This window comes from Lissotriton vulgaris, chromosome 1_1 (assembly GCF_964263255.1).
Source record: "Lissotriton vulgaris chromosome 1_1, aLisVul1.2, whole genome shotgun sequence".
Classification (NCBI taxonomy): Eukaryota; Metazoa; Chordata; class Amphibia; order Caudata; family Salamandridae; genus Lissotriton; species Lissotriton vulgaris.
The window spans coordinates 528151363-528177658 of record NC_141685.1 but is presented as its reverse complement, the minus strand read 5'-3'; the positions used below and the strand labels follow the sequence as shown (position 1 = coordinate 528177658).

Here is a 26296-nt window from a genome sequence, read left to right as displayed (position 1 = left end):
GGGAAGATAATAATATTAGTCTCCTCCCAGGAGCTGTAGACCTGGCCCAAGGAATCAAAGGATTTGAAGAGATCACAAAGGACCAGTGTTAGGGCACGTAAAATGTAAAAGAAATTTGGTTTGGATCAAAGGCTTTGCCCATAACTAGGTGACTAATGTTTGTTTCAACTTTGAGCAACATTATAGGCTCATCCAGTCTTGCCTGTTGTGACTGACTCAATTTACAGTGAAAATACGTGGCTATAAATTGAATGACAGCATCCACAGAAGCAAGACAGTCCTCCCCGTATAGATTTTGATAGAAGTGCTGAAGTTCCTCCCTGATACACTCCTGATCTCTGACATGTTCACCATTGTCTTAATGATCTTTCGAAAAACGTTAGCACTTTCTCTGTCCTTGAACTTAAAGGAGGGTAGCCAACCCATCTCCTTATTATTTTCTAAGCTTAACAATTGCTTAGGCCAAATACTTTTAATAGCTATATCCCAGATACAGTTCCTAAGGGAAGCTTGCAAGGTAGTGAGTTGCTGTGAAAATTATATAATTCTCTGCTGATTTTGGTCAATTATACTCTCTTACTAACAAATCTGTAAATGACAGATCAGAGTACCTTACTAAAGGGAAGGTCTTTGCTAAATGTGCGAAATAATGCCCCAAATCTAAGAAGAGAAAATTCTCTTCTTGAGTCCCCTCATTCACCAAGGGTTGCCCTTAGGTGACATGCTTCATCATTGGGGCCATCCCAGACAGCAACTGTCTAGATGCGCACCTGATGTGTGAGCACCAAAATTAAATACATACGGCTGAAATCAGACTCGTAGTATTTTTGTTATGGCAACGCTGAGCCTCATGGACTCCCAGGCTCGAGGGGCATGTAGTATCAGGACTCCTCCGTCAATGACACCTATTCGTGGTAAACAGCCATTAGTATGCAACTGTTTGTTCGCATACCATTACAGCGCATTCATAACAACTTATACGCTGCAACAACGCGTAGCCTTTACTACGCATGTTATTACTTTGCATGTGCTGTTACAACGCATGCGATGTATTGGGTGGGCAAGTCAAGATGGCGGGGAGAGGCGCTGGTGAGGACCCGGTGCAAAGATGGCTAAGAGGAGGCAGCAATGACGAAAGGAGGGGAGAGGTGATGGTGCCCGGGGCAGATCTGCAGGCTTCTGTGCGCTGGATGGGGGCATTTTTTATTGACAATGCTTGCACCCAAGTACAAGGGACTTGCACAGAGGAGAGAGAGGTAAGAGGGGCTGTGTATTATGAAAGGGTTTGTGTTTGAGGAGTAGTGTTTTTGTGTTTAGGGTAGTGTTGTGGGTCGTGCAGGGTAGTGTTTGTGTGTAGGGACAGGAGTGGGCGATGGGGCAGGGTTGTGCAGGGGTTAGTATTTTAGGGATTAGGGTAGTGTTGTGGTGTTTGTGTAGTGTAGGGTAGTGTCAAGGGGTTGTGCAGGGTAGTGTTTCAGTGTAGGGAGGGGAGTGGGCATAGGGGCAGGGTTGTGCTTGGGGTAGTGTTTTAGGATTTAGGGTAGTGTTGTAGTGTTTGTGTAGTGTTGGGTAGTGTTTTAGAGTTTAGGGTAGTGTCAGGGGGTCGTGCATGGTAGTGTTTCAGTGCAGGGAGCGGACTGAGGGTAGGAGGAGGGTTGTGCTGGGATTAGTGTTTTAGGGTTTAGGGCAGGGTTGTAGTGTTTGTGTAGTGTAGGATAGTGTTTTAGGGTTTAGGGTAGTGTTGGGGGTTGTGTAGGGTAGTGTTTTAGTGTAGGGAGCGGACTGGGGGTAGGGGCAGGGTCGTGCTTGGGGTAGTGTTTTAGGATTTAGGGTACTGTTGTAGTGTTTGTGTAGTGTAGGGTAATGCTTTAGGGTTTAGGGTAGTGTCGAGGGGGTTGTGTAGTGCATTGTTTTAGCGTAGGGAGCGAACTGTGGTGTAGTGTTTTACGGTTTAGGGTAGTGTAGTGTTGTGTAGTGTTTTAGGGTAGTGTTGTGGATTATGTGTTATGTAGGGTAGTGTCTATGGATGTAGAAATTAGCGTCGTGTTGGGGAGTTATTTTCTTTTTAAAATGTGTTTTAAATCTATGCGGGGACTTGGGATCCGTTGTTAAGACATTTCTTATGCATTTTGAAGCTAATGCGAAGTAATGGTTTTTGTTGTAGGAAAATGCGTTGTAACAGTACTTGCGAACTAAAAACAATGTTGTAAAAGTATGCGTTGTTTTAGTTTGTGAAGTATAATATTCCCTATTCCTACCTGGGCGGACCGCAAATTAGATTTGTTAATAACTATACACAGTCTGGAGGATGAACCTAATATCTACCTCCATCTTCCCCCTTTTTTGTTTATACTATTATACTCTCTATCAGGCTTTGCTCAGTAAAACTAAGAGAAGAGTGCACTCCAGTCTCTGTGGCACTGAATTCCTTCTGTTGATATGCATTGAAATTTAGTGCATGCCTCCTACAGAATGCCATGAGCGCATGCCATACAAAGATAGTGTCAGAGGAGCCAACATTAACCTTAAAGTAGTCCCTCAGATGATAATTCATTGAACAAATATATTTATCATCGAGAAGCCGCCTATGCTAAAAAGTCCAACCTCATGACCTAAATGTTTGCAGAGATCCTTCAGTTCGAATGAACAAAGATAATAAATTCTGGTCCGATATTATTCTCAGATTAACTCGAATATTAAGATACCGTAGAAGAAAGTAGGTAGCGAGAAACATGTTGATCCATGAAAAGCATACATAGGGAGCAGAGTAAAAAGTGAATCTGAGTTCACTTGGGCTACAGTGACGCCAAGCTTCAACCATCAACTAAGAAGTCATAGGTTGTTTCAGCAAAATAGACAAGATGATGGACGGAATGTTGCACAATGGCAAAACATTCACCCCCAGTCACAGATCTGGGTTTAATCCATCGTTATTTTGCTCACCAAGCCACCCCAGTTCAGACAAGGCCATATGCAAATCAGTCTTGACCCTGTGCCTAATGGGAACAGTCCAGACCGAACTGCCAAGCCATTTCCTCCCTGGACCGGAATCAAGCATCCTAGGACCGGTTTCTGGCTATCAGTCTTCATCAGCCAGGATAGCTTGACTCCAGTGGCCTAGTGAGCACAGGAGTGTCCAATTTTCTTTAAAAAGCTATTGTCAAATGTGCTATTTGCAAATTTGCTCTACTTTGTTCAGCAGTTTCAAATATTGTATGTTGAATTTGGACGGCAAACACGTTGACTTGTGGTCCCTCAAGATGTCAAAAATGTACTTATAACTGCTGTCAATGTGCTTTTGAGATTGATCTTTTGTGAATCCCTTTGTATATACAAATATAAGGTTTTTGAATACAAAATATTAAGTTGCACACCTGCTTCTGAAATTTTTTATTTTCTCTTAGTAAGAATTCTCCTTTTTTCTGAATAATTGCCAATTTAAATATTAATGTCATAACTTGACATATGGAATTCGAAAAAATCTGATGAATGTACATGTGTATATAGATCCCTTGCGGGCACTCTCTTTTACTATATTAGAAATTATAACAAGCATTGGCAAAGCAATTAGGTGTGGGTTTAATGTGCTAATGCATGCAGCATTAGCACATTAGAATGAGAGGGTTAGGCTGGCTCCCACAGAGGAGGGCGCTAGCAGGAGAAGATAGAGAGGATTTAAGTTGGAAAGTAGTCCCTCCTGCAATTCAGTGCAAGCACTGGAGTGGAGGCAGAAAAGATACACCAAAGAGCCAATAGCATTAGTTGAGATGTAAATAATCCACTGGGCTTAGTGAAGATGAGATTGACAAAGTTTCAAACAGATACGAGAAAGGGGCTGATCGAAAGAAACCAAAAGTGGAGATCGGTGGAGCCAAAGTTCACTCAATTTATTTTGTAAGCAAAAGGTCTCTTTGACAGGTGTGCTGTCAAAACACAAATCTTAAAACAACATCATTTGTATCTCAAAACTCTGCTGGTATTCGTTGAAGATTTCAGACTCCTTCAAGCATTAAGCACAAATAATAACTTGCAGGTCCTTTAGCACTACATTTGCTAACCAATTACCTTTTTTCCAGAGGTTTTTCTTAAGGAGAGCTGTCCAGTGGAAGGCACTTGCTTGAGAGGCGTATTAATAAATGATTAGCGTGATCCTTTTACAACCGGAGCTCTGGTCTAGTCTTTTTCCCACCCACACCAGATCACCACCGAGCACCATAGTCCTATCTGCTGCTCACTCTTTCACAGTACTCTGCCTGCTGCCTGTGCTTTGAACTGCTACTTCACAACTTGTCTAAAGCCTCAGAAAACTGCCTAGCAGAAGCACAGCCCTGTGTGGTGGACGTGACAAACGAGAAAGGGCAGGGACCGCCAGCAGGGAAGCGTCGTAAGGGCTTGTGCAGGCTTGTGCATCTCACAGGGATTTGGACACACACCAGGCTGGGTGGAACCCTCTAACAGACCTTTGCATCAATATAGCTTCCTGCCTACTGGCTATGGGACATTCGGCAGAGCCGCATCCCCTCATTCTTTACAGCAGCTCTCTTTGTAACAAACATTGAAGGTTCTTGCAAATGCATAAAGGCAGATGCCAAAAGAGGAGATTACATGTGGATTATGGAGAACACCAATTAATCTGCACGCGTGTTTTGTATGATTTCATGGATAAGGTATAATTTGCATAAATGCAAACAAATTAGCACAGCAGTCACCACAAAAAATATGGCCAGGGTTGAATTCTCGCTATTCACACAACATAGGGGCATATTATCAAGGGGGATTATCTCCACTTTTTTGGCTTTAAAAGCCAAGAAAGCAGAGATAAAATGATCTCCCTATTACCTAGCTGTCGCTAACACCAGTTAGCGACAGCTAGTAGGAGATAGCGACCATCTTGGGCCCCGCTTTGCATGTCAGTGATATTTATCATTAATGACATGCAAAGTGGGCGTGCCAAGATGTTAGCGACTCGAAACCGCAGCTCGGCGATAAAAATATCGCCGCTAAACCAACATAGCGATAATTATCGCTAGTTGTTGGTAATATGCCCCATAATTTCTTATTTTTGTTAATATCAACAATTTATGTTCATTTGTGGTGCGGCAGCTTATCAAACAATGCATTATTTTCATGCCATCAAAGGTTATATTGTGATATAAAATTCAAAATGTACAGGTTTGTATTACAGAATAGAAAATACAACGCCCTCTAATTTTCGTGATCGATCTGTACATAAATCCTTCGGATTTATACTAGACATAACATGACTGCATCAAATATGAGGACACTGCAGCAGGCAAATGATGGCTGCTTAAATATTTACAACAGTATATTACTTGAAATGTTCAGGCATATGGAATCTATCCTACAAGACAGCCCAGTTTCCACATTATGCACTCCAAGTAGGCAATGTGCTATAAGTGAATCAATAATAACAATCCATCGTCCATCTTCCTAAGAGCAACCTAAAGCAAGTGCTACTTTTGATTAGATATCCCATAGGAAGAGACACAACTTTCGGAAATATTGTAGCTATTTTTGAGTCAGGGGAAATTCAAGCATTTGTGGACTGTTCTAATTTGATGTTTTACCTCTCTTGAGCTGTGTACAATATAATGTAACGTGAATTTCTTTTCTGCTAGATCCTATTAGATCTTATTAGATCAGTCCTAATGAAACAGCAGTGAAATGCTCTGATTCTCTACCCCACAGTCCATTGTAATTTCTGGCTACAATCATTCACATTTTATATGCATTTTCACTGTTTAGTTACTGTGACCATTTGGAAACGTGGACTCTTTTTTTATAGGAATTATTTCCTTACATTTCTACCTTTAACTTCATGCTGATGTTAGTCTGAATAATAAAATTAGGTGCTGAACTCATTTATTTTGAGACTCAGATGTTTGCTCTGCCTTTTAGGCAACCTAATACTAACTATAGGTAATTCTTTAGAATAATGTGAGCCCTACTGTCAGAACCCCTTTCAGAGTGTCACAAGGCAAGCAGTAGCTACTGTGCCCAACCAGGGGTTGTGACATTTTACTCCTGATGTTCTGAAGCCGGACCTATTATGGGCTCTTAGCAACTGGGCCAAGTACCCCTTCAGCACGTTACTCTCATTGGTAGTGCAGGTTGAGTAGTCCTAGCTTCTCGTGTGGAGGGTAGGTGCAAGGTGTACACAGAGTCACGACTCAAAATATGGTCAGCAACCCCAGTCAATTATTGTCCAGCTAGATACTTGCTTTTATGGAAAAAGTGGTCTCCATATACAAACACAAAGTGAAATATGGCACACAACAAATAAAACATACAGTCTTTGTTAGGCTGAAATTCTAGTGTTGTCCAGGCAAGTATCTTAGTCCCACTTCCCTGTTTAAGGACTGTTGCTATTACCTATTCATCTGAGGCGGCATTTAGGCTGGACCCCACTAGTAAGTCATAGACGTTACACCATAGCTTCTTAAAAGTCAAAGTATCTCAGCGCTGCAGCTCTTTCAATCAGAGCAACTTCTCCATAAGGCTTGGTGTCTCAACAGTTAGTCTTACCCACTCTTGCTGGTGCTGTGATTCAGAAGGCTCGGGAATGGGCCAGTGGCCCAGCAGTGAGCAGGATTGTGAATGATGCGGTCAAGGTGGCAGGCATCCAAGGCGCTCCTTCGGCCATGCAATTAGTCATTCCTGAGTACGGCGCCAGGTCTCAGATGCTTCTGTGTTTGAGTGAGTGAATTGATGCTCTGCTTCCACAGGTCACAACACACTATGCTTCACAGTTCCAAGATACTCAATGGCAACGTCCCTTCATCGTCATCATGACCCCTAACTGGCAAACAGGGGTGGTCGCCAACAGCACACACAGAGGGACGGTCCTGCCGGGTCACAAGACTGCAGAAGGTAACAGACCTCTTCTTGCCACAGCAGTGCACCAAGCCAATGGTTCATAGTCTTCACTGCAGCACCCACCTGGCACACAAGTTCATAAACAGCAGCACTGTGGCAACAACCCCTCTGGGTCACAATCCTGCACACGGAGATGGCCCTCTTTTTGAATAAGCGATGCACCAGTGCGATCATAGATATGTCCCCCACAGGCATACAAGGATTGGGAAGAGCAGCACTCTTTGGGTGTCCCGATTGGTGCAATGATCTGTAATCTCATTGCACACCACCTGGCACACTGAGGCGTGAACAACTGATCATAGGGCGGACAGCCCAATAGATGAAAAGGTTCTGATATAGCCTCGAATCTCATATCCTGCTTCACTGATCCAATCGACAGGATGTCTGCTGGACCTCGCTTCCACCAGGCACTCTTTTCCTCTTCACAGGGTCCTCTAGTTTAGACAGGCAGACAGTTGTTGAGCTAGTCCAGGGCAAGTGGTCTTGATTCAAGGTAATGTCCCGTCATCCAGCATGGAGAGTAGCACACCTTAGTCCCCAGTGGGTGAGGGTTTTTGCTCCTAAACAGCTACGCTCTTCCCTAAAATAAGGTCTGTAAGTCATAAGACACAACAAGGACCCTTTTGTCTTAATTGTAAGCATTGGGCCGAAGCCATGCGTAGCTTCTCTACGTTCATGTACAGCTCTAATTTGATAATATTGGGAGGCTCAAGCTCCCCTTCATATACTGTATTCCAGACACATATGTAATTTAGTGCTTTAGTCTTTGAGGTTCATGCTGTGAGGGTTGCCCACTTTGAACTACCCACTCCTCCGTCCTGTCTTTTGACCACGGAACAGCCTGTCACAGCATGAGGGACTCCAATTGTGATAGCCCCACAACACAGACCGTGGAAGTGACTAGAGGAACACATCTGTATCATACCTGAATGTGAGCCTCATTAATGTGTACTTATCAGAATGTTACCAAAAATCCCTGTCCTAGTCTTTATGATTCGCTATGAGCCCAATCTCTTTCCTGAGATTTAACCAGGCCCCACTGACCAGTCACCTTTTCAGAATCAAAGAACCCTCCTGGTGAGTGCAAGAGAGTCGGACTCTCATTCCTCCAGTGTGATTCCCACCCAGCTCACAGGAAAGCAGGCAATCCACAAATCTGTCTGGGATGGCTCCTCCACCTCCACATGCCTTTCCAATGCCCTAGGATTCCATAGTGGAATCCACAGGCCTCCACGGTGTGTCCCACCTACAATTACAGTGCACAAATGCAATCATATTTACTCTGCACAGTGCTATACTCTAACATGATGTAGACCAAGACCGAGTTAGGTACTGTTAGATCTGGGGGTCTCTAGTTGGCAATGGTAATCACCTTTGTCCAAATAGGGACCCTTACTTCTAAGTCAGGATAAGGGGATTACACTCTTTAATAACCCCTGCTCACCCCCTTGGTAACTTGGCACAAGCAGACAGGCTTATCTCAGAGGCAGTGTGTTAAGCATTTGTGAATATACACAGTAATACAGTGATAACACTACAGATAGACACAACACAGGTTTTATAACAATAATTATTCTTTATATAAACTTAAACACAAGACCACAAACGACAAAACATCTACAATACTACACTTAAGATTGCTTAAAAGATGATTAAAGTCTCTTAGTTCAAGTTGTTGGTAAATGCGACAAAGTTCTCAACAAAGTACCTGGATGGGTAACGCAAAGTGAACAAAAGGCTCGCAAAAGGGGCGATGCGTCAGTTCCGTGAACCGGGGGAATGGTTGCGTCCTTCATCAATCCTTGCGCAGAGTAGGGGACTCGTCGTGAGCCCTACCGGTACGGAGCTAATGCGTAGATTCTCGGCCTGCGGGCGCGTTGCGGTGCGCAAGATGGCGCCTTGATGCGATGCGACGATCCGGATGCGATGCGAGAAGATGGCGCCCTTGATGCGGCGATGCGATGACGATGTGATGACGCCCTGGCAGCCTTGCGATGACTCTATAATTTGGAGCCGCGACAGGCCCTGCTATGAGCTTCTCCGATGATGCAAGGGCGACTCTCTCGATGGTGTCACGCTTCTCTGGTAATGCGACAGCAGGCAGCTTCGATGAACACACGCTGCCGGGGAAATGCGGCAGAGGCTCGCTTCTCCAGTGTTGCGATGATTTCAGCTGTGGCGGCGACACGCTTCTTCTCGATGCGTCGCGCTTCCAGCCCCCAGCGGCACGCAAGTGACTGGAGTCAGAATTCCCAGCAAGGAAATTCAGGAGGGAGCTGGAGGTGAAGTCTTTTGTTCCTGAGACTTCAGCAAGAGGCAAGCACAGTTCAAGCCCTTGGAAAATATTCTGTAGATGAAAGTCCTTACAAAATTCCTTCTCCTTTCCCTTGGCAATGAAGCAACCACTGCAGAACAACCCAGCAAACAGCACACTGGCAAAGGGGCAGTCCAAACTCCTGCAGCTTCCTTGGTTCTTCTCCTTGGCAGAAAGGTTCCTTGTCCCAGAAGTGATCTCATTTCTTGGGATCAGGGTCCCAATATTTATACCCCAAAATCCTTTGTTCTCTGAAGGCAGAGAGGCCTCTACCTAGTTCAAACTAGTTCCTGAGCACTTTGTTGACATGACTCTCTTCTTCCTTTCACTGTGCAGGACAGAGACATCAGCCACCCCACAGGAGGTTTAGCCAGCACAGGGGAGCGAAGATACAGCTCTGGAGCACTCTGTTGACATGATTTCTCCTCTCCTTTCACAGTGCAGGGCAGAGACACCAGACAAGCCACAGGGGGTGGAGCCAGCATTGTAGAGGGAAGGCTCAGCCCTATTCAGGTCCCAGGTGCATCTCCTCCCTCCCATCTAGATGCAGATCTCTCTATTCACCACCGGGCAGCCCCAGCCTGTCTCCTGGAATTCCCCAGCCCTGTCACACACAAACCTAGACAAGGAATACACAACCCAGCAGAGGCAGGCTCAAATGGTTAAGCAAGCAAATACCTGCTTTCTAAAAGTGGTACTTGCAAACACAGGATATCAAAATAAACTTTACTAAAAGATGTATTTTATTCTTCAGAGTTCAGGCATACTAAATTCGAATTTCTACCATGTTCCCTGAGTCAGTTAGGATTATAAGGATGTAATAATCTTAACTGCCCATTCTGACCTATGAGAACAGTTAGCCTTCCATAGTGAAAAACGAAAATGGCTGTAATTCACTATTAGAACGTGCTACACACATCAGGGCATGTCCTACCTTATACTTACAATGCACCCTGCCCTTGGGCCTACTATAGGGGTGTCTAATATGAAGCAAAGGGAAGGTTTAGGGACTGGGAAGTGGGTGCACTTGGCCAAGTCGACATGGCAGTGCTAGACTGCCCATAGGCCTTGCAATGGGAGGCCTGAGACACACTTTATAAACTGCTTCAGTGGGTGGCACAACCAGTGCTGTAAGCCCACCAGCAGCATTTGATTTACAAGCCCTGGGCACACATGGTGCACTCTGCTAGGGGCTGACAGATAAATCAAATAACCCAATCATGGAATCCAATCAGTATATCAATTTAACATAGGGAGCACTTGCACTGTGGCACTGATTAGCAGTGGCACAGTGCCCAAAGCATAAATCCAGCAAAAACATATCAAAACAGAGGAGGCAATCCGTCAAAAATGGAAGGGAGACTTACGCCAATGATGTCTTGTCTAACATGTGTCCTCTCCAGATGAAATGTGGGGAGAACTACCCTTCCCCTTGGGAGTTCTCATCACTAAGGTGGAAAAATCTGGACAGGCCATCAGCGTTGGCGTGTTCTGTAACAGGGCGGTGTTCCACCGTAAAGTCCATACCGTGTAGGGAAATGAACCACCTCAACAACTTTGTGTTCTCACCCCTCATCTGCATCAGCCATCTGAGGGGCCTGTGGTCAGTCTGAACTCGGAAGTGAGTCCCAAACAAGTATGGTCTCAACTTCTTCAGTGCCAAGACCACAGCAAATGCCTCACGCTCAATTGCACTCCACCTCTGTACCTGTGGAAGTAACCTCCTACTGATGAAGGCTACAGGTTGGTCTAGGCCCTCTTCATTAATCTGTGATAAAACAGCCCCCACACCATGCTCTGGTCTGTCTGTACAATGAATTCCTTTGAGAAGTTGGGTGCCTGAAGCATGGATGCTGTGCACATGCCAGTCTTCAGGGCGTCAAAAGCCTTCTGACAGGTGTCAGTCCAGTTCACTTTCTTGGGCTGCTTCCTGGAAGTCAGCTCAGTCAAGGGTGCAACAATGTTGCCATACCCCTTGACAAACCTCCTGTAGCACCCCGTGACTCCTAAAAAGGCTCTCACCTGTGTCTGATCTTTAGGGGTTCCCATGCCAGGATGGTATCAATCTTGGGTTTTAGGGGCCCCACCTGGCCGCTTCCTACCTGGTGTCACAAGTACAAAATGGAGCCCTGCCCGATTTGACACTTACTTGCCTTGATCATGAGGCCTGCCTTGCGCAGTGCCATCAACACTTCCCAGAGGTGCTGCAAGTGTTCTTCCCAACTGGCCCTGAACACTGCAATGTCATCCAGGTAGGCGACACTGAAATTCTCCAGTCCAGCCAATACCTGGTTGACCAACCTCTGAAAGGTGGCAGGTGCATTCTTCATCCCAAAGGGCATCATCCGGAATTGGTAGTACCCATCTGGTATGGAGAATGCTGACCTCTCCTTAGCCCCATCAGTTAAGGCGATCTGCCAGTGCCCAGACGTCAAATCAAACATGCTGAGGTACCGTGCAGCCCCTAACCGATCAATGAGCTCATCAGCTCTGGGGATGGGGTGTGCATCAGTCCTGGTGACTGAATTGAGCCCTCTGTAGTCCACACAGAACCGGAGTTCGGGTGTGGCACCCGGCGAGGCAGCCTTTGGGACCAAGACCACTGGGCTGGCCCAAGGACTGTTGGAGGACTCAATGACCCCTAAAGCAAACATCTTGGAGATTTCCTCCTTAATGTAAGCCCAAACCTTGTCAGTCACTCTGTAAGCCTTGTGCTTGACAGGAGGACTGTCACCAGTGTCCACATCATGGATGCACCACTCTGTGACACCAGGAACAAAGGAAAATAGATCAGAGAATTGCCTCAACAGTTGGCGACAATCTTGCTGCTGATCAGGGGTCAGTGTGGCAGAGAGGCTGACACCATACACTGACACATCTTGCTCTCTTGCAGACAGGAGGTCAGGAAGAGGCCCGGCCTCCTCTTCCATTCCATCATCTGTCGCTAGGAGCATGCCCACTTCGGACCTTTCTAAGTGGGGCTTTAGGCGGTTAACGTGCAGGACCCGCAAGGGGTTCCTGGGAGACCGCTAGTTTACTAGATAAGTGGCATCACTCTTGCGCTCCACCACCTCATATGGACCGGTCCACCTGTCCTGGAGCACACAAGGCTCCACGGGGCCCATGACCCAAACTTTCTGTCCAGGTTGAAGCTCAATCAGAGTGGCATTCTGATCATACCACCGCTTCATTTTCTCCTGGCTGGCTTCCAGATTCGCCTGAGCGAGATCATTGAAACGCCGAGTCTGGTTCCTGAAGGCCAGCATGTAGCTATAAACGTCCTGGGGAGGTTTCCCGGGAGATTGCTCCCAGCCTTTCTAGACCAAAACCAAAGGTTCTCTTACCGGGTGACCATATAAAAGCTCAAAGGGGCTGAACCCTAGAGACTTTAGGGCACCTCACGGTAGACAAAAAGAAGGCATGGCAAGAGGCCGTCCCACTTACGGCTCATTGGTTCTTCAAGACCATGATCATGCCTTTAAGGGTCCGATTGAATCTTTCAACCAGCCCATTTCCTTGTGGGTGGTAAGGAGTGGTGAACTTGTCTTGTAGGTAACACCACACTCCTTCCACAGAGACTTCATATAATTGAAATGAAGTTTGTACCTCGGTCAGACACAACCTCTCTAGGGAACCCCACACGGGAGAAGATCCCCATCAGTGCACGTCCCACCACGGGGGCCGTCACTGTCCTGAGCGGAATGGTTTCCGGGTACCGGGTAGCATGGTCCACCAAGACCAGGATAAACCTGTTGCCCATGGCTGTCTTGGGGTCTAGTGGCCCCACAATGTCAATCCCCACCCGTTCAAAGGGGGTACTGACTACAGGGAAAGGCTGAAGAGGGGCCTTGTGGCTCCTTCCACTTTTCCCACTTGCCTGGCAAGTTTGACAGGTCCTACAATGAGTATCTGAACTTTTCCGCATCTGGGGCCAATAAAAGTGGGAGACAAGCCTATCAAAGGTCTTGTTTTGCCCCAGATGACCAGCTAAAGGAACATCATGAGCCAAACCCAGTAGGAAGGCTTGGAACCGCTAGGGTACCACCAGCACACGGGCTGACCCAGGCTCAGCAACCTTAGGCTTGCTATACAGGAGACCATTCTCCCAGTAGATCCAATGTGATCCAGACTGATCACCTGCTGCCTGTTTCGTGGCCTGTTGCCTCAAACCCACAAGAGAAGGGCACTTCTACTGCTCTTCACAAAATTCCTCCACAAAGACCACCTTCTTGCTGCCAATGGGTCAGCTCAGGTAGGTTCCTCAGTTCAGAAACGTGCTCCCCTGTAGGTTCCAGGGCACCCCCCTCAAGGTCTGCCTCCTCCTGGACTGTGGGAACAATGGGGGCTGGTTTCCCGCGCCCCCTACCTCTTCTCCGTAAGGCAGGTCCCTGGGCCATACTTTCAGGCTCCAGGGTCTCTTGAACACCCTTAGCTGCCATAGACCGAGTGGTCACACATGCCCACTCAGGCAGACCCAACATCTCTAAATGCGCCTTCCTCTCCACCTTAGCCCAAGGGGAGCTTTCTAAATCATTGCCTAACAGACAATCAACAGGCATGGATGGCCTTACAGCTACTTGAAGAGTACCAGAGACCAGCCCCCCCACTCAAAGGGAACTTGAGCCACTTTGCAATGGCTCTCTGTGTTGTCAGCGGCAACAACTGGGAAGAAAGCATTGGGGACTACCTGCTCTTCAGAGACCAAGTGACACTTGACAGCTGTCACACTTGCTCCTGTGTCTCTGAGAGCCTTCACTCTATGGCCATTGATGACCACCCACTGCCTGTATTTATTTAGTGTTCTCAGGCAGCTGAGTTTTAGGGACCATCTCAAAGTCTCCTAATGAGACAAGGGACATTTCTGCGGGACCCCACCCACATTGGGCACTCATCTGCTCCCCACCCAGGGCTACACTGGCCATCTGACAGGGTGGTGCATGGGGTGGCACATACTGTCCTTTCTGAGGACACTGGGGTTCATACCAGCGGTGTCCCACCTGCTTACACTGAAAGCAGGTAACAGGCCCCCTATGAACAGGTTTACCTGTCGGGGGTCCTGACTTGTTTTCAGTGTGAGGCTGGGAACCCTTACCTTAGTTCCCTTGGGAATTACTTTGGGGACCTTTTTGGAACTCCCTCTGTTTACCCTTATCCCCCCCACTCTTCTGCTGGGGACCCTGCCCACCCTTGGCGGAGTCTCCCACAAGATCTTTGTGGACCCTGGTACTGACCCAGCGGTCTTCAGCAAGCTTTCTAGGATTAGTCAACTTGCAATCCATAAGGTGCTGGCGTACCTCTGGAAAACAATTAGGAAACAAGTGCTCCCTAGCAAACAAATCATAGAGCGCTTGAAAATGATCGACATTGCTACCCCTCACCCAACCATTCATAGCTCTGCAAAAGAAAGACTCAAATTCTACCCTAGTGGATCCCTCCAGTTTCTTACAATTCCTGAACCTCTGTCTGTAGAGCTCTGGAGTTAACCCATACCTTGTCAACAATGCTTCCTTCATGAGGTGATAAGACATCCTATGCTCACTGGGTAGGTCTAACAAAATATCCCTCCCCTCAGTCAGAAAGCGGCCCCACAACCCCGCTCCCCAATCCTTGGTATCTCCTAGGCTGCAAACCACTGACCACTATCTTCACCTTTGTGAAAATCTTTGATGACATCCTTGGGAATATGTACCCTGTCTTCTGAAGGCACAGATGGTGCGCTGCCACCAGAGGGATTGATTTCTAGGCCCCTGGCCTTGATTTCTAACTCCCTAAACATTCTCTAATGCTCCATTCTCATTCTCTCCCTTTCCAAAGACAACCTATTATTCTCTGTTTCCCTCTGACTCTCCATCTTAAGCTTAGCCTTCTCCAGCTTGTGTGCCCTATTTCTCTCCCTGTCTTCCAACTCTCTGGGGGACAGGTCTTTGGAAGAGATGCTGCTGCCAGGCAGGGACGGCACCCCTCCCCTGGCTGGAAATTCTGGCCCATCGATTTGCCCATTTGCATCCCCAACAGGCTCCACCACAACATCAGGGACATTTCTGACTTCTACCCAGGCCCTCACTGCCTTTTGATAGTCTTCCTTTTTAGAAATGCCTGGTGTAGCAACTTTCAATTTCCTGCAGAGATACTTGAGCTGTTTCACAGTGTAGGTTTCCAACCTCTCTTTCTCAAAATCAAGATCCATAGATGTAACAGGTGCTGGTTTACTCATGGTAGTAAGAATTGGGAGTTTCAGGAAAAACTAACAGTTCAAGGAAAAAGGATTCTAAACAAAAGTATGTGGTCGCGTTTGGTCTGCACTCACTAGTAGTATACACCATTCACTGTATATGAAACACAAATGCAAAGTCCAAATCCTCAAAGCTGACCACCAATGTTAGATCTGGGGGTCTCTAGTTGGCAATGGTTATCACCTTTGTTCAAATAGGGACCCTTACTTCTAAGTCAGGATAAGGGGATTACACTCCTTAATAACCCCTGTTCACCCCCTTGGTAGCTTGGCACAAGCAGACAGGCTTATCTCAAAGGCAGTGTGTTAAGCATTTGTGAATATACACAGTAATACAGTGATAACACTACAGATAGACACAACACAGGTTTTATAACAATAAGTATTCTTTATATTGACTTAAACACAAGACCACAAAGGACAAAAAATCCACAATACTACACTTAAGATTGCTTAAAAGATGATTAAAGTCTCTTAGTTCAAGTTGTTGGTAAATGCGACAAAGTTCTCAACAAAGTACCAGGATGCGTAACGCAAAGTGAACAAAAGGCTCGCAAAAGGGGAGATGCGTCGGTTCCGTGACCCGGGGGAACGGTTGCGTCCTTCCTAAATGCTTGCAGAGTAGGGAACTCGTCGTGAGCCTTACCGGTGCGGAGGTGAAGCGTACATTCTCGGCCTGCGGGTCCGTTGCGGTACGCAAGATGGAGCCTTGATGCGATGCGACGATCCGGTTGCGATGCGAGAAGATGGCATCCTTGATGCAGCGATGCGATGACGATGCGATGCTGCCCTGGCAGCCTTGCGACAACTCTATACTTTGCTGCCGCAACAGGTCCTGCGACGCGCTTCTCCGGCGATGCGATGGCGACTCTCTCAATGGCGTCACGCTTCTCCGGTGATGCGACAGCAGGCAGCATCGAATGACACACGCTTCCAGGGAGATGCGGCGGAGGCTTGCTTCTCTGGCGTTGCGATGATTTCAGCTGCGGCGGCAACACGCTTCTTCTGGATGCGTCGCGCTCCCAGCCCCCAGCGGCACGCAAGTGACTGGAGTCAGAATTCCCAGCAAGGAAATTCAGGAGGGAGCTGGAGGTGAAGTTTTTTGTCCCTGAGACTTCAGCAGGAGGCAAGCACAGTTCAAGCCCTTGGAGAATATTCTGTAGATGAAAGTCCTTACAAAGTTCCTTCTTCTTTCCCTTGGTAATGAAGCAACCACTGCAGGCCAACCCAGCAAACAGCACACTGGTAGATGGGCAGTCCAAACTCCTGCAGCTTCCTTGGTTCTTCTCCTTGGCAGAAAGGTTTCTTGTTCGAGAAGTGATCTCATTTCTTGGGATCAGGGTCCCAATATTTATACCACAAAATCCTTTGTTCTCTGAAGGCAGAGAGGCCTCTGCCTAGTTCAAACCAGTTCCTGAGCACTTTGTTGACATGACTCTCTTCTTCCTTTCACTGCGCAGGGCAGAGACATCAGCCACCCCACAGGAGGAGGAGCCAGCACAGGGGAGGGAAGATACAGCTCTGGAGCACTCTGTTGACATGATTCCTCCTCTCCTTTCACAGTACAGGGCAGAGACATCAGACAAGCCACAGGGGGTGGAGCCAGCATTGTAGAGGGAAGGCTCAGCCCTATTCAGGTCCCAGGTGCAACTCCTCCCTCCCATCTAGATGCAGATCTCTCTCTATTCACCATTGGGCTGCCCTAGCCTGTCTCCTGGAATGCCCCAGGCCTGTCACACACAAACCTAGACAAGGAATACACAACCCAGCAGAGGCAGGCTCAAATGGTTAGTTAAGCAAATACCTGCTTTCTAAAAGTGGTATTTGCAAACACAGGATATTAAAATAAACTTTACTAAAAGATGTATTTTATTATTCTAAGTTCAGGCATACTAAATTCGAATTTCTACCATGTTCCCTTAGTCAGTTAGGATTATAAGGATATAATAATCTTAACTGCCCATTCTGGGCTATGAGAACAGGTAGCCATCCATAGTGAAAAACAAAAATGGCTGTAATTCACTATTAGAACATGCTACACACATCAGGGCATGTCCTAACGTATACTTACAATTCACCCTGCCCTTGGGCCTACCATTAGGATGTCTAATATGAAGCAAAGGGAAGATTTAGGGACTGGCAAGTGGGTGCACTTGGCCAAGTCGACATGGCATTGCTAGACTGCCCATAGGCCTTGCAATGGCAGGCCTGAAACACACTTTACAAGCTGCTTCTGTGGGTGGCACAACCAGTGCTGTAAGCCCACCAGCAGCATTTGATTTACAAGCCCTGGGCACACATGGTGCACTGTACTAGGGGCTGACAGATAAATCAGATAACCCAATCATGGAATCCAATCAGTATGTCAATTTAACATAGGGAGCACTTGCACTGTGGCACTGATTAGCAGTGGCACAGTGCCCAAAGCATAAATCCAGCAAAAACATATCAAAACAGAGGAGGCAATCTGTCAAAAATGGAAGGGAGACTCACGCCAATGATGTGAGGTCTAACAGGTACACAGTAGTGGAACTTTACATGAGTGTGCCAGTAGGCCTCACTCCAGTAACACAGGTAAAAAGGCACTCTACTGATCACCACTACCAAAACAGTATGCTGCCACCACCGCGCTCATGCTACTTAACTGTTGGTAAGGGCAATAGCTTTACTACTTGTGAGAGTAAAGCTTTGGGTGCCCGTCTCAGTCTAACATGACCACAAAATCTGAGACAGGCTCTGGTCCTGGAGCACATGGATAATCCATGTTTGCCCATGATAAAAAGGCAGTACCAAGAATCCAGATATTGTTGCAACTGGGGCACTCAGGATAAGGCCACAAGTCCAGCACTATGCATGATAATTTTCCACCCCAACACCTACCACTATAAGTCCCAAGCTCCTGTAAGGTCAAAAACACAGTTTCAATAATCTAGTCCTGTTCTCAAGCCCTGGTGGTTGTAGCACAATGCAGACAGGCTTAACTTAGGAAAATGTATTAAGCAACACTAAGGCAGTCAGAAAGTCAAAACGCAGCTCAAAAAATATCCTAAAACCAACTTCTAACACTCAAGAAACAAAGACACCAGAACAACTAAAATCCAGTAAGGGGAACCTGCGATATGATTTTTTTAAAGGTTTTTAGGCAAAAAAGCCAACTAAAAGTAAAATGTCAACCAGAAATCACTGTTCACCATTGACCGTCATGCAGGTGCAAATTAGGGCCAACTGTGATAGAGTGAAGGTTGGACATTCCATGCAGGTTGTTCTGGTCAAATTTTTACCTTCTGACTTTTTTATGGGTGTCACCATTTTCCAGCAGGCGAATGTTGAAAGCTGTATCTTGTGAAGTCCCTTCCAATCGGTTTTGGCAGGAAAAGCTCTGAGTGGGAAAATTCACCTTTCGCTGTCGATTAAGTCCTCTCGTAAGGCAGATGCCATTCATGCCTTCACCCCATCAAGCTTTCTGCCTTCTGACAAATTCCAAACGTTTCAGACTTTCTGGGTTAGCTCCTCTTTACCACTTCTAAGACTCCCAGAATCTCAGGGATATAACTTAAGGGGCAGGACACCCTCCAGCAGAGGGCATAGCAAGGTCTAGTCTAACTGGCCCATGGGTCACTGCAGGAAAAAGCCTCTTTCAGCTTGTTATATCCTGTAGCCACACAGGAGTCCAGCCAACTGATTTTTGGAGTCCCCTTCTTATTCCTGGGTACAGTTTGAGCAGGCCCAGCACTGCAGGCATCTTCACATGTTACAGAAAGCAGGTCCAGTCTTCTTCTGTTTTATCACAGGGCTAAAAAGTGTTCCATGGAGTTGGACTGAGGTGCTACTTTTCTTCAACTAACTAGCCAGGGGGTGGATTGGGCTCCTGGACAGTCCCTGACAAATAAGTAAACATTTCACAAGTTCAAACCTTTCCACTTTTTCGATACATCCTGTTTCCCTCAGTGCAACCTATTAGGCAGTGCTACATTTTCAGTAACATCCAACATGGCAAGGTCTTTCTGTCCCTGGAGGGAACTGGTGGTATACCCAGGTGTGTGTTTAAGGTGATGAGCAATTTCTTCCTACTCAATACACTAAACAGGTTCTGCAGCCAGCTCTCCCTTCCACTGAAAGTAAACTAAGGACACTAAAGTGTGTGTTCGGATCCACAGCATTCAACCCTTCAGGCATCCCTTATCACTAAACTATACAAGAACAGGTCTTCCCCAGGTTAAGTTAGTGAATTTCATGGACACTCATGAACTTCCCTGCTTAGGTATAGCTGGGTCCCATTCCTCCTCCGAGCCATCCTGCCAGGTCCAAGCCACTGTCTCTGCTCTGAGAGCAGGAGTTCCCACCTTAATTAAAGCCATGTTGATAATCCAGTTACAGGCCGGTCAATGATAATTAGCACAAAGGGGCTTTAGACAGGGAAGGTATAACTTTGTAAAAGTATATTTTCCTGTATATTTAATAAAAATCCAACTCCACCTTTGGACTAGATTTTTTATAAATATTAACAACAGCATAGGAACTGTCTTTGTAGCTTATACTACATCAGATAGGCACAATTAACATATTAACTGTACTTTGTTTTTTCTTTATAGGCCCAGCTGCAGCTCTAACAGGGAAAATTGTTTTTGGGTGCCTGTCGCTATAGTAACATGTAAACATTACATTTGTATATGTTTCATTTTTAAATACCGAGTACCCTACATTGTGGGACAATTAAGGATGATTTAGTTGGGTTTCCCTTCTGTCAAACGTTTTATTTTGACAGGCCTGCCGTCCGGTTTAAAAGCTGCCGGAGACAAGCTACTCATATAGGCATGAGGCCATGTTTTCCTTGGCAGCATGGTGAATGGCACACTAGATGTTGTAGTCTATAGGTAACATTTAATGTTGTATTCTACTGGTGTATTTTCTTACAGCATATATTATCGCCTTACTAGAAAGTTAAATATGCCAAATGGAGATTGCCCAATTTTACCATGTTTGATGGATCAGAGCACATTCACTGGGTCTGGACCGCTGTACCCCAGTGTGCAAGGATTAAATACCAGCAGCATCGGTTCGCAACAAATGGGAATTACAATGCAAAAAGTGGCACTTTTTCACATTAATGTTGATGAGATTTGTGTTTTGGGCATAATTTAAACAAGGTTATGTTGTTGCCTGTTATCTGTTGATGTGCACAAGTAACCCATACTTAAAAGGAGGTCTGGATGGGACAACCAATGACTTTGAACGTATGTTAAATGTTGTATACTTGTAAAGCGCACAGCTGCCCCAGCAAAGGGGCGTCCCGGTGCTGTATACCGCTGGGGAACCCATCCTGGCTTTCCCTGTGAGATGGTCCCTCCTGGGCATCTCCAAGGTGAAGACAGGCATCCCCGGCACTGATGGGGCAGTTCGTAGAGATTAAGCAAGCTATTGCCCAGAGTTGCTGAGTGGGACCCATGGTTGGAGTAGGCACCGAGGCGAGAATTATCGAGTCCGCTGACCATGGTCCAAGACCCTGCCGCATCGGGAATCGAACCCTGGTCCCGGGCCGACCTCTGCTTCCGGGTCTGCTGCCTCTAACCAGTGAGCCACACCACTCTACTGTTGGTCTCAGAGTGATTAGTAGTTGATAGTCAAGTATAGAAGCACAACCATCTTTTCCGCTGTTAGTTTCTGAGGGCCTCACTGAGAGTTGTTGTGCAGTAACAGGACATTTGCTAAAAATGGTTGGATGTCGCATCGGTCTCCCTCCTCTTTTAAGAGAAGAGTGAAAGGAATCTTCCCCTGCTGTCAGAGAAAAAGAGTTCATGCAACAGCCTTCAGCAGCAATGCAGGCATCAGTGATGACCTGCTTTAGGTCAGACTCACTGATGTTTCTCTTGTCCAGAACATCATGTAATCCATGCATCATTTCCAGGCTGGAAAAGTCCATGAGTGGGTTCCACATGCTGGAGAAAATGTTTCTGAATGTAGGGGCATTTTTTGTCCCGAGGGCAGACAAGGCAGTGTCAGTCTCACTACAAAACAGATCTCACCAAGAGGACCTGCCATCCCTATTCTTTTATCTCAAAGCATCTCCCGTCATGGAGGTGAGAGGCACTTTGTGGAAAATCCATCAGCCCATCAGCAAAACCTTGACTTGGCAGGTCAGTCATGGCTGGGGCTGCAGAGTTTGTTTGTATTCTATTTATGGTACTCTATGTAGTTTCTTTGTTGTAAGAACCCCTATTTCTGAATGCATTACAGCTCATTGTGCTATGGTGTAGACTTCAGTAGCATTCTAATGTTATGTGTAGAGCCACAGGGGCTCTGGCTGGATCTCCAAATTATAATTGGCATGTTCTTCATGACTACTGGTATTATTTTACCAAAGTTATAAATACATGGCTGTGTTTAAGACGTTTGTGAATGAATGAATGAATGAAGCAGACTTGTAGAGCGCATAGTTACTCCCACAGGAGTGTCCCAGCACTAAAGGTCAAGTTCCCAGAAGGAGACTCATAAAAAGCTGAAAGAAACAAGAACCACCTGTCTGAAAAGGCATGTTTTTGATTTTTTTCGAAACAGAAGTTCTGCCTTGGGTGGCTTCTGTGGAAGTGGGAGAGAATGCCATAGCTTAGATGCGAGGAGTGAATAGGTGCAGGAAGGTCCCACCTTCTTTCTGATTATTCTGTAACAAAAACAAAGGGCCTTGAAAGCTAATCTTTTTTTCACTGGGAGACAGTGAAGTTTGAGAAGTGCCTAGCCCATAGAAGCTAATTTCAGTGGATATGATAAAAGACGGGCTGCCGAGTTCTGAACCCACTGGAGCCACATCAGCCGGGACTGGGAAACTCCCAAATAGAGGACATTACAATAGTCTAGCAGAGAGATCACTAAGGCACAGTCTTCTGGGCGGTGTGAGGTAGCAAACAGGTGATATTTTGAGAGATTTAAGGATCCCAAAGCACTTGCCTGCCAAGGTAATTAATTGGCTTTTGAAGGTGAGATGTTCATCAAACCAAATGCCTAGGGTCTTAGCTGTAGGCTTAGGCAAAGTAAAATAACCTAGAGTCAGCCGCCACCAGACAGGTGACCAGATCGAAGGCTGCTTACTGAGAATGAAGACCTCAGTCTTACCTGCTGTCAGTTTCAGGTAGTTTATGTCCGTCCATTGAGCTACTTCAGATAGTCGATCCCTCAAGGAGGCGGCCGCTGTGGCGGGATTCTGCGACAGAGGGACACTGTCCAGTCTATCACATAATTTCAGGATCCTGATGCTCCTATGGTTCACTGTTTCCATTTCCTACCTAAAAGTTACAAAATTAAAAAATACAATACTGTGGAACATGACAATTTAGCAGGTTCCTGCAATAATCCCCAATGCTTCCATTGATTGGCAGGACTGAGTAATATGACTGTTAACAGGGCTGTGCCCTGGAATCTTAATCCAAGCGAGTATTATTTATACCTAGCGAGACAAGCATATACTTGTCAAATAATATAATCCAAGCTGTATTTTCGGACGTGTTTCTCATTAATTGATTCAATTTCTGTATGTTTCCTCAGGTGGGCTGGTTTCCATCCACGTATGTTGAAGAGGATGAATGAATAAATGTCCACTTTGCACTACCAAGAAGAAGAGACGTTTTGGGAACTGTGAAAGAGAGAAATCTGCAAATCATGAGTCTTTGAGATTGTTTGGAAAGCAGCATTTCTGTCTCCCTGGAAGTGAAACCTCATTCTTATTGTTAGGAATTTAACTGGAGCTTATGTTGACAGATTAATGGCTTGCCCAGAGCTTTGCAAGAAACAAGCTGCCAATCTACCCTCATCTGGGACCAGTACTAAGCCAAAAGCTCGCTTTCCCAGAAGAACTCTGTAAATCCGACATATTTATGCTTCATTTCATCTTCTTTCGTGCTATGCAGAGGAACTCAGTTGTTAGTAAATGTGTAATAAATCCTGTCAGGAAACTAGCATCTTTAACGACGCATGCAATCTAGGGATTGTTTTTTGTCTTCGTACTTGCACAATAAAAAATAATGTGGTTGTGACCAGTCAGGGCTGTACTGGACGGAGGCACGAACACTTAGAAGTCAATGATGGTTACAGCTTTTTTAACCTTTTCAACACTAGCCCTGGAGAAATCTCGTAACTGCAAAAACATGGACAGCAACGTTTCTATTTGCAACTCGTGTGCCTTCAGAAGTTGGTTTTTGTCAGCAGTGTTCACGTTTACATTCAAAGTTGAAACTGGGACATCAAAACAAAAAAAAGAACCCCCTCCCCGTTCCTTCCTGAAACTTTGTGCCTGGCTGCCCTGTATGGCAAGGTGACGAAAATGACCTTAAAGCCCCTGTTATACCAGGCTTCCTTGTAATGGACCCATGTTTGAGATTTTATTTTGTTCTGCTCCAGTGTTCTGTTTTCAACAATTCCTTTCTTGAAAATGATCTTTAAATTGTTTTTCTGAGCCTCCCTACGCCTGCTTTCCTCACTCGACTTGCCTCTTCAGGCTGAAGACACAATTCATGATATTTGAAATGTATCTACGTCCATGAGATTCTTTTCCGTTGTCTCCCTATTTCAGCACTTAACATTTTACAAGCCCTTCAGAAGTGCAGTCGTTGCTATATTTTAGATCAATTTAAAATCCGCTACGTAACGCAAAACCACGATGTAGCATACATAGGTTTGTTGCAAATTTTCCCAAAAGACAGTGGGGCATATTACCAAGGAGTGCGTAGGAAAATGCACAACGCACATTCCCGTATGGCCGGCTATCGCCGGATTTCATCGCCATTTTAGCGCGCAATTATCAATGTGCATCAGGTAGGCAAATTGAAATCCGGCGATAGTCGGCAATATGGCACATTATCGCATGAAACAAACGTTGTTTTCACGCGCTAATGTGGGCCTTAATAAAATGGGGGGGTGGATTCAGCTTTATGATCCACACCCCCATGTTATCAATTCCTAACGCCTGGTCAGAGCAGGCGTTGGGAGACCTGCGATAAACAAGTTTATCGCAGGTCTTTTTCTCCCAACGCCTGCCTTTGGTAATAGGGTGTTCCCACCTCCAACCCCATTTTTCATGTGGTTGGACGTGGGAACGCCCACTTTGCATGTCATTAGCGATGTTTATCGCCGACATGCAAAGTGGGCTTGGGCCAGGTTTTAAAATGCCCTTGTTAATAGGGCTCTAGCAGTATCGCCGCTTTCTCGTCACAATTCGCCGAAAAAGCGGCGATACTTTCGCTTGGTAATATGCCATAGTAGTTTTTATAAACTTTTAGTAGCTACTTGACTTCTAATCAATGACGACTTGGAGCTAGACATGTCAGAACTGTGAATTGTTTGGATAATAATAAAGCAGACATGGAAGCTCGCTCAAGTTAATTATGCACAAGAGACCCAAATGGCTGTGTTTCTGCCTTCCCTTATTAACACATACTGAGCTTTAACTTTCAGGGGAATTACGTCACAGCGATGGAAACTGTGCTCTGAAAATGGCACTGGCCATGGTTAGAAAGAGGACTTGTACATTTGTAAATGATACATACATGATATTTTGTACGGCGGTCTGTGTTGGTTGTTTGTATATATGTTGCAGAATCATCTTGTTTGACTCTGATATCTCATAGGAAGTGTTAATCTCCATTTGTGTCAAATGTGTAGTGCATTGCTATCATTATTCTGTCCTGAGAGAAAAAAGAAATCTAATTTATTTTTTAAATAAGTATGTGAAATGAAATCTGTTTTTATTCTGTATCATCTATGCCCTACAGTTGCCATTTGCTTGGCATTATGTTGAGCAATTATAGCATCCTGTAATGTAATGCTACTATTACCGTATTGAAGCCATATGTGTCCGTTTTTTTCAAGTGCGCTTAATGTGCATCTTTTTCTTTCATGTTCAGTTGCATGAATTAAAGAAGTAAATGCTGCATATTAGACTGCCCTTCCGATACCAAAGACTAAAGTGGTCATTATGAGTTTGGCGGTCTGACCGCCGTATTATGAGTTTGGGTGTCGGACTGCCATCAGAGCACTGCAACAGCCACGGATCTGCGATCCCTGGTGGTCTTGCAGTGTTCTGAGGCCCACAATATGCTGCCATTGCTACTACGGCACTGCCCAGCATATTACCAGTTTCCTCACTGCTACAGTTTTCATGGCGCTGAGCCCCACCATGAACATTGCGGCAATGAGGAAACTAAGAGTGTCCTCTAGGGCTGACTGTTGACTCTGGGCCAGGGGAGGCATGCAGGGTGGCACATGGTGTACCCTCCTGTCTGTATGCTCCCACTGTTCCAGTACAGCATGGGTTTCACAGTCCATGCCGTGCTGGAACGTTCTGTGGCGGTCCCACATTGTTGCCTTTAAGGCTCACACACGTGCCTTTGAAAGGCACCACTGTGGGCCAGCTGCTTCAGGACAGTCCAACCTGTACTCCAATCGGAATACGGCAAGTGGCCAGACTATGGGTTTGCTGGTCTTGAAGTGGGGCGCTGGCATGGCGGCCCACTCCAAGATCGCCAAACTCGTAATCAGGCCCTAAGTACTCTGAGCAGTTGCTTCCAAAGTATGTTTAATTAAGTATGTTCAGTTCTCTGTCTGTGTGTTTTAATTTGTAATATTATGTACATATGTTAATACAATAAACTAAAAAGTGCTTATTTTGGTTCATTACGAAATTTGTATTGATAAAATGCTGATTTCTACTCTGACTTGTTCTTCTTTGCGTATATGCACAGTCTCAGGAAAACTTGTTTAAGATGTTTTGGTTGCAGGTTTATGTGCTCTACACGTTCCCTGTAATTTCGTAAATATGTGAAAAGTAGTTGGAGTAAGTCACAGTTTTTCCAGTATATGTGAGTTAC

The 26296-nt window shown here is 45.8% G+C and overlaps 1 protein-coding gene across 1 annotated transcript in view; it reads left to right on the top strand.

Moving 5' to 3' along the window:
- Nucleotides 1-26092, top strand: part of VAV3 (vav guanine nucleotide exchange factor 3) — a 1223230-nt gene extending 1197138 nt beyond the window's left edge. The window contains exon 27 of the mRNA XM_086953893.1: nucleotides 22980-26092. Within this exon, the coding sequence (XP_086810019.1) occupies nucleotides 22980-23021 (42 nt within the window). The 3' untranslated portion in view covers nucleotides 23022-26092. The remainder of the gene's footprint in view (nucleotides 1-22979) is intronic.
- Nucleotides 26093-26296: the final 204 nt, after the last annotated feature.